This window comes from Eulemur rufifrons, chromosome 7 (genome assembly GCF_041146395.1).
Source record: "Eulemur rufifrons isolate Redbay chromosome 7, OSU_ERuf_1, whole genome shotgun sequence".
NCBI lineage: Eukaryota > Metazoa > Chordata > Mammalia > Primates > Lemuridae > Eulemur > Eulemur rufifrons.
Window position 1 is genome coordinate 79,698,438 of NC_090989.1, and position 17,361 is coordinate 79,715,798.

Here is a 17,361-nt window from a genome sequence, read left to right on the forward strand (position 1 = left end):
GCAGATGAAATTATGCAGCAGGAAGTCAGGCCCTTGGTGGCGGTGGATATAATAGAACAACTTCACAGACAATTTGCCATTCTTTCAGGTAAGGGGCAAATTCATTTGCATTTCCAGATTTCGATGGGAGGGTGTCCTGCTGGGAGGGCCCAGCCTCTTGAACCTTGAGGAATAATTTACTGAAATCTCACTCACCCACTGAGCCTCAGCCTCACCCAGGACTAGAACAGACTGAGGACTGTCCTGCTGGAGGGGGCTGGATCTCACAGATGTTCCTTTTGCGGTTCAGTGCAATCTGATCTTTCCCGAGGAGTACATTTCTTTGAGGTTGTAAAGAATAGAGCTGAAAAGATTTTGAGAAAGGAAAAAGAGATAACTACTGACATCAGCTGCCACCATGATGTTCTTCCAATGTTCTTGTTGGTACTAAAAAGATTCAACCTTAAGAGAGTCTTGGTTTTAAGGATTCATGAGTGTTGCTGAGGTTATTTGTCTTCTGAGAGATTTGTCTTTTATTCTTAGCCCTTTTAAGGAGAATTCCATCAAGCATTTGGGAATAAAGAGAAGCTGCTGTTAATAAAAGACTGGAAATGTTTTGAGCAAAGCACAATGCTGAAAAGCTGTCATGACTTGAATACTATTCTTTCTTATTCACTTAACCAAGGGTGACATGACTTTAATTACTAAAACTGGAGGTACATGTAGTTAGACTGAACTTGGAAGCATGGAATAGTGACGTTAGATGACCTAGTATATATCACAGAGGAATAAAGTGCCAAGTCATTCTCTTTAGCTTTTACATCTGTTCTGAAAAACACAACAAAGCCATCTTAGTTATATTACATCTAGAACATGCAGTTATGATGGATTCTACTCTACAATATGGGGTATAAAAAGTCACATTTCTTTCCTTTCTTTAAACCATATTTAATCTGCTCCAACTCCTCATCCCACTGATGTGAGGGAGATGCAATCTCAGTTATTATTGGGATACCTCTCCCCATGTCAGCATTGTGTCCTGGGTGGGCACATCTTACACAATCCAGAATTTCTGGGGAAATTGTGTGGTCTTTCCTTCATGTTAGTGACGCCTCAGATAGTCACTGAAAGTTATATAAATTCAGGGTCCTCATTTTTCTTATTTCTGTCTGTATTGCCAGTGCTTAGATCAGAAACTGGAACATAAAAGGTGCTCAGGACAAAATTATCAGAGTCCTCATGGTCTATCCTGCGAGGCCAGTGGACTCACTTCTCGGTATGTGCCTAGGTAGGCATCACAGTCTTGGTCCTGGGGCAGCACCTAACCAACCTCCTAAAGGTGCTGTCTCCTGGCCTCCTACAGTGGGTCTAGGCTTGTGCAAGACAAAAGACAGGATGGGGGCTGTCCTCTGCGTTCCTGGAAACTGCTGCTGTGACAATACAATACAGAAGGTCCCAAGGCACATCAAGGTCTGGAGTGATGGGGTGTGGTGCGGTGGATTCTTGTAGCCTTAGACCAAAACTCTAATGCTTCAGTATGTGATTCTGGCGTATGTAATTACACAAGGGCTCATCTTGGGAAGGAGTCTAGTGACTGATTAGTTCATACTTTTAATGATCTAAATTTATCTCTTTTTAATATTATTGGGGCATTTCTTTTTAATCTTATGACTTAGAGGCAATATAGGAAAAACATAAAGTGGTACCAGACAGCTCTGGATATGGATTTGGATTCTGTACCTGCTAGTAGTATCACCTTGGGCAACTTTTCTAAGTCACAGTTTCCTTGTTTGTTTAATAAAGTCATCATAACCTTGAGGATTAAATGACAGAATGTATAAAAAATGCTTAGTATCACAACTGCTAGGTATCTTTTTTTCTGACATATTTTAAATTCCCATAAAAATATTTATTTTAGGGTTCTATTACAAAAAATATTTTTCAGTATGTTACAGTTTTTACAAGGAACCAAAGTCATGCTCACAGTGAATGTGGTTATACAATACCCCCCTAAGTCTGGAATAGAGATAGTTGTCACTCCTTAGCACAGAACACAGAACTGTGAAAACTCACACAGGACCAAGTGGACACTTCTGCTTTAGGAAAGCACTTTGACCGTGGTAAATATAACCCTTCATTTCAGAGTTTCTCTTGTCATTTAAATTTGCCTTTCTTATGGGAGAGAAGCATGGATTCGCTGCGATGGTGCTTTCAACATGGCAAGTCTGGAATAATAGCAGCAGCCAAGTCTGGAAGAGTATCAGCAGCCACGGGTTTCTCTGAGTCAGCACTGTCTGGAATTGGCAGGCCTGCTTTTTTTCATCTTTAACCATCCCTCTTCTGGCAGAAGCAGCAAACGTCAGCAACAAGGCTGTCGAGGGTGCCTGTATAGTTGTGATCGTAAAACAGAAATCACTGTGATTAGGTGTTTCCCACAGCTGTGGCAGCTGCTCCGACTCACAGCAGTTTTCCTTTTCCCTATTCAGCCAAGCAAGATGAAGATTTTCCACCTACAGAATTTTCTGCAGATTCCACTAAGCTCTGGAAAGAGCCAGAGGTCCTGTCAACCAGGACAGCTATGAAGGAGAGGATAGAGCCCTTTTCTCAATGAAGCCCTAGTTTCCTGGTTAGCTGAGCTCTGTGCATGTGTTCCCACGGCTGGTAGGAGGGCAGGGGATCATTGCATGAAGCCTGCGCCAAATCTGTGGTCAGATGGTTGGAAGCCTTCGATAGTGAGGCCTGTGAGCAGGGCCACCAGCAGGGATTGGATAGTGACCAGGACTGGGGCCTCTGGTGACCCTGACCTTGGAGACACTGTATGTGTTCACAGTGAACTTGGGATATTTCTAATTTTAGGGCTTAGCTAGGAAACAAGAGAATATGAGCAGGTTAGTGTGGTGGAAACAAAGGAGCAATGCTGGCTTCTTTCCTAGAAACTCTTGGCTGACTTCTGCTTATGTCTCATTCTGGTACCATGCCATACAGCCACTCCTGGCAGGGAAGGAATCTGAGAAGGCAAGCATGTAGCATTCTAACCTCCATAGCGGAAGGTGCTCAGGGAGTCAGGGAAAGGGGGCCTGGGAATGAATTAGCCATTTATCAGTGTCTGCCATAACTCCTTTCCTTTAATTGTGAGGACTTATCCTTTCATATTTTTTTTATAATTTTTTATAATTTTTTTATAATTTTTTTTTTTTGGTTTTTTTTTTTTTTTTTTTTTTGAGACAGAGTCTCGCTCTGTTGCCCGGGCTAGAGTGAGTGCCGTGGCGTCAGTCTAGCTCACAGCAGCCTCAAACTCCTGGGCTTAAGTGATCCTCCTGCCTCAGCTTCCCGAGTAGCTGGGACTACAGGCATGCGCCACCATGCCCGGCTAATTTTTTTTATATATATATTTTAGTTGTCCATATAATTTCTTTCTATTTTAAGTAGAGACGGGGTCTCACTCTTGCTCAGGCTGGTCTCGAACTCCTGACCTCGAGCGATCCACCTGCCTCAGCCTCCCAGAGTGCTAGGATTACAGGCGTGAGCCACCGCGCCCGGCCCATATTTTTTTTTTTAATGGTTATCTTCCCCTTGGAATCACCATGTCTGAATCTCTTTCTCTCCCTCTTTCTTCCTCCTTCCACCATATCTATCTATCTATTTCTCTCTCCCTCACATATTAATTTTAATCTTTTGAAGGCAATTGATAGTGAAGGAATAAAATATTCGTAGGCTTGTTGAGTCCCCAGTGTTTCTACCCATACATACACACCTAGGGGGTTGGTGCGGGTGGAGCTCCCAGGGGGCAAGTGGGGAGAGTGGGAAGCTCCCACCACAAATGATGGAGAATGTCAAACCAAGACAGTTATCAGAGCCAAAACTCCTATCTAGCTCAGATATGAGTTAGTGACTTGGAACCTGGGAAGTGAGAACCGATGCAAGAAGTCCAGAGCAGGGCTGTTTAATAGCCAGTGGGACGTGCATATGTACTTTTAAATTTTGTAGTAACCATATTAAAAAGGTAAAAAAGAAGCAGGTGAAATTAATTTTAATAATAGATTTTATTTACCTATTATATCTAAATTAGTATTTCAACATGTAACCAATATTCAAAATTATTAATGAGATTTTATATTCTTTTTTTCATACCAAGTCTTTGAAATCTAGTTTGTATTTTATACTTACAGCACATCTCAGTTTGGACTGGCCACATTTCAAGTGCTCAATAGCCACATGTGTCAAGTGACTATTACATTGAGTAGTGCAGGCAAAAGAAATGGTTCTCAAATATTTTGGATTGAATATCTCCTTTTTTATAACAAATGATTTATATTGCCCCCCACTATCCTGAAATGAAATTTATAGCTACTGAAACCTCTATCAGTTAGGGCAAGCTAAATGGCTGTAATAAATAGACTCCAAAATATATAGTGGCTCAAACAAACACAATAGAAATTTAGTTCCTCCTCTTGTCCTGGTTCAGTGTATGTGTTCCTGGTAAGCAGACAACTCCTCTTCAAGCAGAGGCCCGGGAGTGAAGCCTCCTTCACTTCACATCAATGGAGGCTCTTACTGTTATCCATTTTGCAGCCTCCTTCTTATCTGCATCCGGAGAGCAGACAGGCTAAGAGAACATGGAAGGAGCAAAGTGCTTCTCAAAATCCTCAGTCCAGAGACAGCATAGACCACATTGCATTGACTTCATGCCAGCCAACACCCACGGCCCTGGCAGGAATCATCTTTTGTACCCCAAGTACTTAGCGTTTTCTGCAGTAAAGCTAGTTCTCTCTCATTTGATGAAAAGATAAAAAATCATACCAGGAGAAGTAAGGTTTATTTTATTTAAGTTGTCATTTTACTTGGTACCAAATAATTTGGGTTTTTTTGGTCTTCCTTGAATGGGACTCTGAACAGTCATGCCTTCTTCCTCTTGGATTACCACATTTTCTCACCAGGTGGCACTAGATGCCGTGTTGTGAGTTGTCAATAGTTGTCTAGACATAAGCCCCACTTGGTTTCCTTGGTGCTTCTGCCTCTTACAAGTAATATTCAACTGCAGGTGGGTGCCCACAGTTAACTTGGGTCTACTCTGGTGCTCAGTATTGGTAGTAACCAAGATAGAAGAAAAATTCACTTATCTTTTTCCATTTAGGTGGGAATAACTTTAATTTAGTAAACTATAAAAGGTAGTTTAAAAGTTTAAATGGTAATTTTAATTTAGTAAATTATAAAATTAAATGGGATAATAACATGCTAATGAATATTTTAGGGTGTTTTGGTTCCTTGAAATGTTTTAGCAATTTCTTCGTCAAATGTTGGTTATACAATTAGTACAGTTTTGTAAACCATCTAAATTTAGCCTTACTAGAGATACAAAGTCTCTTAATTCATATTTCTCTGAAACTTCCTACAGTTGTGAAACTGCAAAGGGGAAGAATATTAGGGGAAAGCTGATAGTATCCTTATCAGTCACCATAATGAGGTAGCTCAATATCCTTGTCAAAGCTTGACAGACATCTAATCCCGGGGGTATCTTTTTGGAAATTTAAAATAAACATACAGGATTCATGAAGAGGCACTTCTTAGAGAAGGGTGACTGACCATCCAAATCTCACATGGTCTCATTACATAGCGGTTGGTCTCGGACAGTTTAAAACCCAGATTAACAATGCTTGCAGGAGATGCGATGCTAACTTATTCTTTACCTATAAAATACTTGAGTTTTCTAGATAGCACATTCTTTCTCTTGAAACAAATTGACATAGAAAGTCAGACTATAAGCAGAAGGTATTTATCAGGCATGGAGTCAGCACAGGAGTGTGGGCTGTATGATCTTAATGGTGGTGGTATTAGATAGACTGGCCACACATTGAATTCTGGTGGGCCAGGATGCTCTCCTTAGGATAGCATTGGTGATACACTGCCCATTTCTGCTTCTCTGAGTTTCTCTTTTCTGTAGTTTCTTCACTGAGCACACATCCTCACTAGTCATACAATCCTCACTAACCCTCATCCCGCACTGACACGTCTTTCTTAGACCTGTTAGATGCATGCAATCGTTTGTAGTTGGCTTTGACTTGGGAGCCATTACTCCTCTTGAAGTGGTTTCCCTCCAAGGGCATAACCTGGCAGGTGCATGCAGCTTCAGTATACATCCCAGTGGCTCACGCAGAGGTTCCCAAACTTTCCCAGTTCTCAGTGTCTTAGTATCTCAGTCATTTTTCATGGTGTCCCTAGGCCAAAAGCAATAACTGATGGTTAAAATAACTTAATAAGTATATACGTCCTAACAACTACTAACAACTTAGTATCTGTTTGAAAAAGTAATACATATAAACTAAAATATTTTTTCTTTCAACTTTATTCTTAAATAACCATAATTATCACAAACCTTGGAATCAGACTAGACATCACCACCCTCATTTCTTGTTCCGCACTGATTTTCAAACTGTATTTTCTTTTTGTCCCAGTAACCACCAAAACCCAGTTTTACAAAATGCAGTGCCATCAAAAAGAATATAGTGCAATTTAGTATTGAAATGATGAACCACCTCAAGCCAGTAGTATACATGGTATCTGTCAGATGTCAACTATCACAGTGTTTCCCTCTAAAATTTAAAATAGGCCGGGTGTGGTGGCTCACGCCTGTAATCCTAGCACTCTGGGAGGCCGAGGCGGGCAGATGGTTTGAGCTCAGGAGTTCAAGACCAGCCTGAGCAAGAGCAAGACCCCGTCTCTACTAAAAATAGAAAGAAATTATCTGAAAAACTAAAAATATATACAGAAAAAATTAGCCAGACATGGTGGCGCATGCCTGTAGTCCTAGCTACTTGGGAGGCTGAGGCAGGAGGATTGCTTGAGCCCAGGAGTTTGAGGTTGCTGTGAGCTAGGCTGACACCATGGCACTCTAGCCTGGACAACAGAGTGAGACCCTGTCTCAAAAAAAAAAAAAAAAATTTAAAATATTAATGGTGTTCCTGTAAGTTCACTGTGGTTCCCTGGGTACCTGCCACACTGTTTAGGAACTTAGTCATATGGCTACATGGAACTGTAAGGAGACTGGGAAATATAATCTAGTTAATTTAATCTGCAGGCCTCTGCCTTAATGAATTAAGTATTTTTATATTTTTATTCCCACAGTGATATCTTATATTCCTGTTTATAAGTTCTTGAAAGGAAGCTGATTATTGCCTCCTTGTAATAATAATTATTATTATAATAATGAACACCATTTATTGAGCAGTTATATATAATAAGCACCCTGCTAACATGCTTTTCATTTGCGTTCTCACTTAATCCTCACAATTTCTTTTGAGGTAGGGACAAGTATTATTTTTATTATATATATATAATGGGAGGAAATACATGGTGTCCCGAAAGTTGCCATACATAGGAAAGATGGGAAATTGTAGCTAAATGCACCTTTATTTACAAAATATTCATTACAATTTTTCCTTTGTATGGAGACTTTTGGGACACCCTGTATGTGTGTATGTATATATATGAGGAAAATCTTACTTAGGTTAAATATCTTGGCTAAAATCATATAGCAATTAAGTGGCAAAGCAGAATTTGAACCAGGCTGTCTGATTTTATTTATTTATTTATTTTTTTGAGACAGAGTCTCACTTTGTTGCCCAGGCTAGAGTGAGTGCCGTGGCGTCAGCTTAGCTCACAGCAACTACTGCCTCAGCCTCCCGAGTAGCTGGGACTACAGGCATGTGCCACTATGCCCGGCTAATTTTTCTATATATATTTTTAGTTGTCCATATAATTTCTTTCTGTTTTTAGTAGAGACGGGGTCTCGCTCTTGCTCAGGCTGGTCTCGAACTCCTGACCTTGAGCGATCCACCCGCCTCGGCCTCCCAGAGTGCTAGGATTACAGGCGTGAGCCACCGCGCCCGGCCTAGGCTGTCTGATTTTAGAGTTAACTCTCTTAACCACCTTGTGATATTACCTTTGATATTTACTAACTATAAAAATGAAGAGCAAGTAATATTTGTGTTGGCATTACTTACTATTCTACCTATGCTAAATAATTAAATCAATGTTACCTTTTATACAGTAACTACCCTCAAAAGATTAAAAAATTGAATTCTTATAATGCTATTGAGCAAGCATGAAGGAGAAGAGAGACTTGTCCAAAATAGTTCAATGTTAACTTCTCCCAAATTCTAGTCTGAGATAGAAAAAGAGGAGGCCCATATATTCCGTCTCCCAACTTAATCTTAGTCAGAGCCCCTTCCCTGCGGAGTCGTGACGTGACAGCATTTTGCAAATGTTGTGACGGCCCATTTTTGTTGCAGGAGGCCGAGGGGAGGGTGGTGCCCCCATCATCACTTTCCCAGAGTTTGCGGGGTTCAAACACATCCCAGAAGAGGACTTCCTGAACGTCATGACCTACCTGACTAGCATCCCCAGGTGAGCCAAGCACGATGTTCTGCTGCCTTCTTAGTTACTGGCTTTATTCCACATTTGTCCTGTAGCGGGGCTGGGTTGAGATGGAATCTTCCATGAGCACAGTTTTCCCTGGTATGTAACTCGGCCAGTTTCCCTCATTCATCAGTCACGAATGAGGGATGTAGAAAGAGACTAGGAAACAATGATAAACAAGCATCAGTTTGACTGTGTCGCCATAGCAGGTACTTAATAAGCAGTGTTGAGTGAATGGAAAACTTATTGAACAGCTGGTGTTGCCTTTGTTCCTTCAGGTTCGTTGCTGCAGCTTAGGGTTATTCCTGCTTCCTGGTCATGTTGTCTGGGACGCACATGACTGTTCCTCAAGGAGCTCAAACTGTGTCAGGAGTTATTTAATTTATCTCTCCTAAATATGGAAATTAGGGGCAGATTTTATAATTGTCACGGTCAAATGGAGAAACTAAGGCATAGAGCAAGGAAACTGCAAGACCAGGCATAAAAACTGTGTTTGTAGCCATGCCCATGACAGAAATGCTTTTTGACATCTGCTAATTCCACCCTCTTTAGCCCAGGTCTCACATCTTTATGCCACTTAAGTCAATTCTCAGGTCTCCGAGGGATGGACTGCGGGACAGTGTTCACATTGATCACTACCATTTCACAGAGACAGAGCTGGGAATGGGGTCCAAACCCTGATTCTTAGAAATGCTGTATCCACTCTCCAGCACAGCAGAGTTGGCCAGGAAAGGCCTTCCTTCCCCTCCAAGGTCTATATTGTCTATGACATTCCTTCCTTAACTATGGTGTGCTTAAGAATTTACACAACAGCCAGGTATGTGTTCTTTTGCTGCTTTCCATCTGCTGCATATGATTTAGAGATAAACACCAGCTTTGTGATTGAAAGGCCTCGAGTCTGAGCCTGCCTGTCCACCTGTGATTAGCAAATTGATTGCTTCAACCAAACCTACTTGAAAAGTGTTTTGTTTTTGTTTTATTTCTTCTTTTACCTGTCGTCTTCAGAGAAGGCCATGGATTTATTTTTAATACATTTCTTCAAAGTTCAGTCCTTAAATTATATTTCATTAATTTCTCCCATCTTCTTTTACCCACCCCCCCCCATCTGATATGTGTTACTGAATTTGGGGGAGTCCTTTGTTGCTTTGAGGGAAAGATGCTGCACCCAACTCTGGGCTTTGCTCATACAGTTCTCTGCAGGAATGCCTCTCTCACCCTTCTAGGCCGAACTTCTGCACATCCATCAGCCCTCATCTCTGACCTCGTCTCTTCAAGGAAACCTTTCCTGACCCTAGTTCTGCTTTCACAGGCTCTTTTCTTTATTTCCATGGGGTCTTAAACTTCCCTCTTGTATAACACCATAGCACATGGAAATTATTTCTGCCTCTGCCATTAGACTGACCTTCTCAAGGGTAGGGACTGATGGTTTTTTTTCCTCTTCTTTTTCTTTTCTCTTTCTTTTCTTTCTTTCTTCTCCTTCTTCTTCTTCTTCTTCTTCTTCTTCTTTTTTTTTTAATATCTCCAGCCCTAGCACAGTGCCCAGCACATGGTCAATTCCCAAAAATAGTGTTGGTAGAGTTTCCAGTTTTGATAATGATTCATTCTAAACAAATGGTGTTTGCTGTAAGGTGATGAAGGGGTTAAAATATGCTATTCTGGCATATTGCTTATTTAAGTTAAAGGCACTTGAAAAATCGCAGGTACAAGAAGATCGCTTTGACTTTTGTGCTGTTTCTTAAGAGCAGAAGATGAAATTCCCTTGTGAAAGACACCCTCCCTGTCCTAGAAAGAAAGGTAACATGTTATCTTCAATGCGAAGTTGAAGCTGAGAGGATACTGTATAGACCTTGTTAGAATGACTCGTATCTTTTAAGCCTCCCTCATAATTCAGTCACATTTTCAGAGTTTATCATTCTTTGTTCAATCCAATGTGTAAGTAACTGGCTTTAACTGGTTCTTTAGGTCTTCATTTCTTTATGAGGGCTCTTGTGTCACGTGAAACACTTGTAAATGTGTACGCTTTTCCCCTGTTAATCTATGTTATGTCAATTTAATTTTTGGACCCAGAGGGACCCTACGAGGATGGGGGTGGAGTTCTTCCACCTCTACAGTGGGAAGGGGGACACTGACAGAGGGGGCCCCCCACTCCTCACTTCTGCCTTTACCTCCCTGGGTTTTAGAAAGTTGAACTTAACCTCTCTCTTTGGCTCAATCCATTACAGGACAATGACCTGTCCGTTCAGCAACTTCTTCCATGCGAGCATCCAGGAAGAAGGCCAACAGGGAGGTAGACAGTGGGGGGAAGGGTCTCTCCCCTTCTCTTTATATTTGTTTTAAGCTCAATGTCTAATTTCACTTAATCCACAGGGATGCAGTCAAATGCTAAATTAAATGGGTGATTTCCTCTTGTATTTTCAGGCTTTTCTGAATCATACCGAGGACAGCACATTGAACACCATCTGAACCAGTGTAGAGAGAAGCAGGGAGGGTTATAACCCCCATGTCACAGATGTAGAAGAGAAGAGAGAACAGGGAACTGCTATTTTGGCCTTATTTCTTTTTCTACTTTATGTTCGTTGCACAATTTCTTGCAAATTATGAAGTATTTTCCTTTCCTAGAATGCTGTTTGTCTCTTGAGAAAGAGTAGCTGTCCAACCAGTTATTCCCTTCTTCTTCCTGGGTTTTGCTCAGACTTACTTGCCGCTCCACCCTTTGTTCCTTTCAACGTAAAGCAGAGACAAAGGGTAAGGCCCGAAAGCGGAATTTGACCTGAACCTCGACTTCTAGTTTCCATCTGGTTACAAAGAATGAAGCCACCCTTGTTTGTTTTATGACTCCCATTTATCACACTTTGCATCTTCCTGGATGCTTCTGGTCGTCAGGCACTGGAGCCCTTCCCAGGTTGCAGAATGTTTTACAGGCAGTTGGCTGAGGGCTCATGGCATAGTAGAAGGCAGAATGATACAATCAAATAGACAAAAATGGCAGGGTACTCAGGGTAGGGAAAGGATACTGTGCCTGAAATTAATAAGCATCTCCCATTGTGGCTGGCTTGGGTGAGTACAGAAAGGCTTTCCACAGCAACTCGTTCTTCACCAGACCTGGGCTGAGAGCCAGCAGTGTGTAGGGTGCTGTGTGAGGTGCCATAAAAGGACGGAAAAGGCTAGAAGACCGTGCCTCAAGCTGAGGACACTCATCACGTAACTCTTGTCACGATGTTTTGTGAAATGTGTAAATAAAGGGCTATATGAGCTCAAAAGACAGCAAAGCCACTTCAGACAGGAAAAACAGGGAAAGGGTCAGGAATGAAGTGCCCTTGAAGGCTGGTACAGTTTCCACAGTAGATATGGAGGGGGCATTCCAGAGGGAGAACAGGATGGGGTTTAAGAGCTTTGGACACAGCCTAAACCTAGATTGAAATCCAGATCCCACTGCTCACTAGCTATGTGACCAAGGGGAAATTACTCGGCTTCTATTTCTATTTCACATGGGGTTTGAAGTTTTAAACAGAGTATGTTTGGAGAATTACAGACCATTCAGGTTGCCCAGAACAGAGTGAGACTCCTTTTCAGACAGTAGGGAGAGATGCTTCAGAGCCCTCAGGGAGAGACAGCTGGAGAGAGACTGGGCAAGGCCTGAACCACCAAGTTAAGGAGTGTGGGCAGAGTGAGCAGGAAGAGGCCATGGGAGGCTGAGAGGAGGAGAGCGAGGGGCGGCTGAATCGGTGGTGGTGTGCAGGGTGTGTCGGAGGGAGCAGGAAGAGGAGGCAGGAAGACGAGTTAGGGGCTTCTACACAGGGATAGGTGCAGAATGAAGAGGGATGAGGGCAGGAGGGCTGGCTAGCAAGGGGTAGACAGGAGGACAGGCACTGGGAGAGGGTAGCTAATGAAAACATTTGGCTTTGGGAATCTTACAATTGCATCTTGGTACTCTTACATGTCTGGGTTTATGGGATTCAGGAGTCATTTTGGTTTTGGTGGTCTCAGCTTGTTTTATTTCACTCCTTTTTCTGGCTCTTCCTTATCAAATCGTGCTAGCACAATGGTCCTCAGCCTTGCCTGCATATTAGGATTGCCTGGGGAGTTTTTAAAACTCTTAATGCCCAGGCCGTGATTCAGACCAATTAAACCAGGATTTCTGGGGGTGGGACCTGGGCTTCAGTGGTGTGTGAAGCCCACATGCAGCCCAGGGTGAGAATCACTGCGTAAGGAGCAGGTAGGGAGAAGCTGCGGTAAAACCAAATGGAATGGGCATTTGAGAGGGATGAGGAAGAAAACCGAGAATCAGTCTTAGCTTTTGGGTAAAGTGAGGTGGTAGGGAATGTGCGGAAGTTGAGAGACTGAGGGAGGGCTGTTCCCACGTTTTTTACTTTTGCCTTCACAGTTCTGTATTTCTTCTCTATAAATGCATTACATACAAAAAATGCAATTTCCTGAGCATCCTTGACCCTGAGATTTCTTTGTGAATTATTTGTAGTACTGTACATAAGGACCTATTGAATTAAGAACCTTCCCACGTGGATCTCATGCTGTTAAAATAAATAAATCTAAAACACACACACACACACACACACACACCATTACCACATCACCATTATGTTTGCCAAAACAACTGAGGGTGGATTTTAGTCTATCAGGTACCATCTGCTCTATAAATTATACTAAAAGTTTTCACAGTCCAGCTTATAACAATAGCAGAATAAATCCTAGCGATCAGTTTCTCAGATATATTACTTATACAAAATAATGTCATTTAAAACACGTCTAGCCAGGCAGAGTGGTGTGCACCTGTAGTCCAAACTACTCGGGAGGCTGAGGCAGGAGGGTCACTTGAGCCCAGAGGTTGGAGGTTGCAGTGAGCTATGATTGAGTCACTGCACTCCAGTCTGGGTGACAGAGCGAGACCCTGTCTTTAAAAAAAAAAAAAATTAACAAACAAACAAAAAGTAAATTTTAAAAAAATATCACCTGGGGCTACAAATTGTAGCTAGGTGATTTGAAAAGGCATTAGTAAAATATTCTGAACCGGAGAGATGGTCAACTATTTTTAAATCACTGTTGTTTGTTCCTCAATCAATATTTGTATAACTAAGCAAGAATTTTTATCACTGTATTCCTCCATTCAGTTTTATTGTTTTATTCACAGTTCTGGGCTCATTATTCTGACGGGATTGAGGAGAGTACTTTTATTAGATGGTACAAGAGTTGTATTTCATAAGAGTGGTTAATTTTATGATTGTTTGCTATTTATAAAGGACATTTTCTATAATGAATCTGTGGAAGGACCTATTTAAATTAGAAGAGTTTTCCTACTTCTGTTTTCCTCACATGTCTTGTCTTTGGAATGAGTGATATCCTCTTTTATGACTAGTATCCTAAAATGCGGTCTAATATTTGTACTTGAGGAAGGGATAGAAGAAGAGCAATGTTACTCTTTGGCCTGTGAGTTATAATGAGACTGACTTCTTATTTATTTATTTTATTTTTTATTTTTTTTTTTTGAGACAGAGTCTCACTCTGTTGCCCAGGCTAGAGTGAGTGCCGTGGCGTCAGCCGAGCTCACAGCAACCTCAAACTCCTGAGCTCAAGCGATCCTCCTGTCTCAGCCTCCCGAGTAGCTGGGACTACAGGCATGCGCCACCATGCCCGGCTAATTTTTTCTATATATATTTTTAGCTGTCCATATAATTTCTTTCTATTTTTAGTAGAGGTGGGGTCTCGCTCTTGCTCAGGCTGGTCTCGAACTCCTGAGCTCAAACGATCCGCCCACCTCGGCCTCCCAGAGTGCTAGGATTACAGGCGTGAGCCACCGCGCCCGGCCTGAGACTGACTTCTTTGTATTGAAAGACTAAGTGGGATTGTAAAACTTCTCAGCTTTAGCAACTTAGCATTCCATCCTGCTTTTATGTTGTCTATGTTGTTCAGATAGAAATCCACTTTCTCTTTTCTGACATGTTCAATTTAGATTTTTTTAAGAATTCAAAGCATGACCTTTTGCTTAAATTTATGACTGCTAATGATTCTAAATGTCTGGACTTTACTCAACGGTATTATCAATTATTAAGATAAAAGCCACATCCCATAATAAGCAGCCTCTTCTATTTATCACATGATGTAGGTTGTTACGGTAATAGAGTGGTCTGAGGAATTGAGATGAAATTGGAGAAAATATTGGATGAGGTATTAGCTATAAAATTTGAGAATTTTGCCTTTTTAAAATCAAGCTTTGGATGGAGAGCAGGCAACTCCGCATGCCTCCACTAGTCACTATGTGGCCAGTAAGGTTTCCCAAGGTGCTGTGAGCCACAGAGGTCTTGACTTTTTACTAGTTTTTTACTATGTGTTAAATGACTTTTTACTATTTGTTATTTACTATTGTATGAGTTCCTGAGAATGATGGGGAGGGAAGATTCTAGTACCATTGCCAGAGTTAGTCCATACACTTATTATAGACACTCTAGGCATTAGCTTAAATACCTTTCTGTTTGAATCATCTTTACAAACTTCACTGGGATGATAAACATTGCATACAATTTAGTAATGATGTGCATTCAGTATTATCATTCAGAATAGTCTAGCTCAGAGGTTAGCAAACTTTTTCTGTAAAGAACCAGAAAGAAACTGTTTTGGGCTTTTCAGGCCATAGAGTTTCTGCCTCAACTACTGACCTCTACTGCTGTAGCTCAAAAACGACCATAGACAATATGTAAGCAAATGGCTGTGGCTGTGTTCCAATAAAACTTTATTTACAAAGATGAGAGTGGGGTGGATTTGGCAGAAGGATCGTAGTTTGTTGGCCACTGGTCTAGCATAGTGGTTCTCAGACATTAGCACACATCAGAACCCCCCCAAAAGACTTAATAACAGATTGCTGGCCTACCCCAGGGTTTCTGATTTAGTAAGTCTGGGGAAGAGGACAAAACAATTTGCATTTCTAACAAGTTCCCGGGAGATTCTGACGCTGCTGGTCTGCAACCACACTTTTTGAACTACTGGTCTAGTCCAATTTCATTTACAGAGGTAGATACTAAGACCAGGGAGAAGAAAGGACTTGTGTAAATCCACAGGCTGGTGAAGGGCAAAGTTTAGGACTTAGATTAGTATTTAGATTTCCTGGTTCCTGGCCCAGTGTTATTCCACCACATCATGCATCTTTCAGATGATGTTATGGTGGTTATATCCATGGCACTAACAATATATATTTATGTCTTTATTTCTTGATTCATCAACTTTAAACAGTATCTTGTGATTCCTCCCCGTGAAGAATGATTTTTGCATATTATGATGTTTTCTCTCCTCATTCCCATTTACCCCCTAATTTTTGTTAGTTACATTATTATTTTTAGATCACATACTGGTTACCATTATATGTTTAAACAACATATTTCTGTGTGGTCATCCAGCTACTTTAGTTTTCTACCGAGTATTTATATTTTTCTTAAAAAAAAAGTTCAAATTCTCCTACCTATATAACACTTCCTTTTCATTGCTAAGATTTATAATGTATATATATTTAATCTATAAGTGGATTTTGTTTTTTGACTATAGGTTGATTTTAAATAACAGAAATCAGTAAAATGCATTTATATGTATTATGTGATATACATTATGTGTACATAATATAGGTTGGACCTCTAGATTGAGAGATGTACTCCTATGTCACTAAACCTGTGTCACTCAAAGGAGGATGTTACAAATGTTAAGGTAAAATGGTTTCTATTTTCTTACACTCCATCGTTGCTCAAAATCATGCCGTAATTTAATTTATTTCAGATTCAGACAATGACTTTTTTATGTGCTTTTCCCCCTGGCATTTCTAATTGCCTTTCTTTTTTCCTTATTTAGAGAAGTGTTGTATACCTTTATTGCATTATTACTATCATACAACTTCTTTATTGTAGAATTTGTGTAATGCCTACACTTTCTTCCTGAAGACATTCTTTTGAGGCCCTCTGATCTACTCTTACAATTCAAGGTAGTTGTTGTCTAGACCTACTGCAAGTTGTCAACCTGGGATATCTTTTTGTTGTATCTCTGGGAAGGTCCCTTCCTTTTTGGATTTCATTTTCATTAAAAACTTTCAAGTTATTCCTTTTTCTGAATGGATATATTGTAAGCGATTCTTAGCAAGACCTTGAATGTTTGACAATTGCTACATTTTGTCCTCACACTTGATTAGCAGTTTGACTGGGTATGGAATTTTTTCTGTAAAATAACATTGACCTATTGATTTGTAGCATCCAGTGTTATTGATAACAAGCCTGATCCTTCTTACAGAGATCTGAGTCTTCTTCATAGGTAAGCCATTTATTTCTCCCCATAGGAAGCTTTTAGGGTTTTTTCTTTATGTGTTGTAGGTTTGAAATTTTAGAGCTTTTCCCTTATTTCTCCTTACCCTTCAAATCCAAGATTCAAATCTCTCTTACTCTTCCCTGAAGTGAAAAAAAAAAAAATCTCTCTTAGGCTAAGAATTTTTTTTTGTTGTTGTTATTTCTTTGACTGATTCTTCCCTACGACACTGTTTTCTGCTTCTGGAATTCTGTCTTTAACGTTTCTCTCATATTTTTCATCTCTTTATTACTTTACATTTTAATCATACACACACACACACACACACACACACACACGAGGGGACTTCAAAGTTTGTGGAAAACATGGAATTAAAAGATAAAAATAAAGAATATAAACTTTTATTGAAAGAACTGATATGTGGGGTGGATTTCTGTTCATTCTGTTGAGTAGAACTTTGTTGCTTTGTTTTATCTCTTGAGCCATGGTGGTATCTAGGCTTTGACCTTTAGCTTTTGGGTGATTTTACACTGATGGGTGTGCACTGTGCTGATTCATGTAGAATGCAGATCTGAGTACTTCCTGCAGGGCAGGTCTGGTCTTGACAAATTCCCTCAGTGTTTGCTTGTCCCTCTTTATTTCCCCTTCATATATGAAACTTAGTTTTGTGGGATACAG

At 40.7% G+C, this 17,361-nt stretch overlaps 1 protein-coding gene across 1 annotated transcript in view; it reads left to right on the plus strand.

The window, feature by feature from the left end:
- The window catches only part of MCF2L2 (MCF.2 cell line derived transforming sequence-like 2), a 207,438-nt gene that overhangs the window by 35,387 nt on the left and 154,690 nt on the right, over positions 1–17,361 (plus strand). The window contains exons 2-3 of the mRNA XM_069471995.1: positions 5–88; positions 8,268–8,382. Of these exons, the coding sequence (XP_069328096.1) occupies positions 5–88; positions 8,268–8,382 (199 nt within the window). The remainder of the gene's footprint in view (positions 1–4; positions 89–8,267; positions 8,383–17,361) is intronic.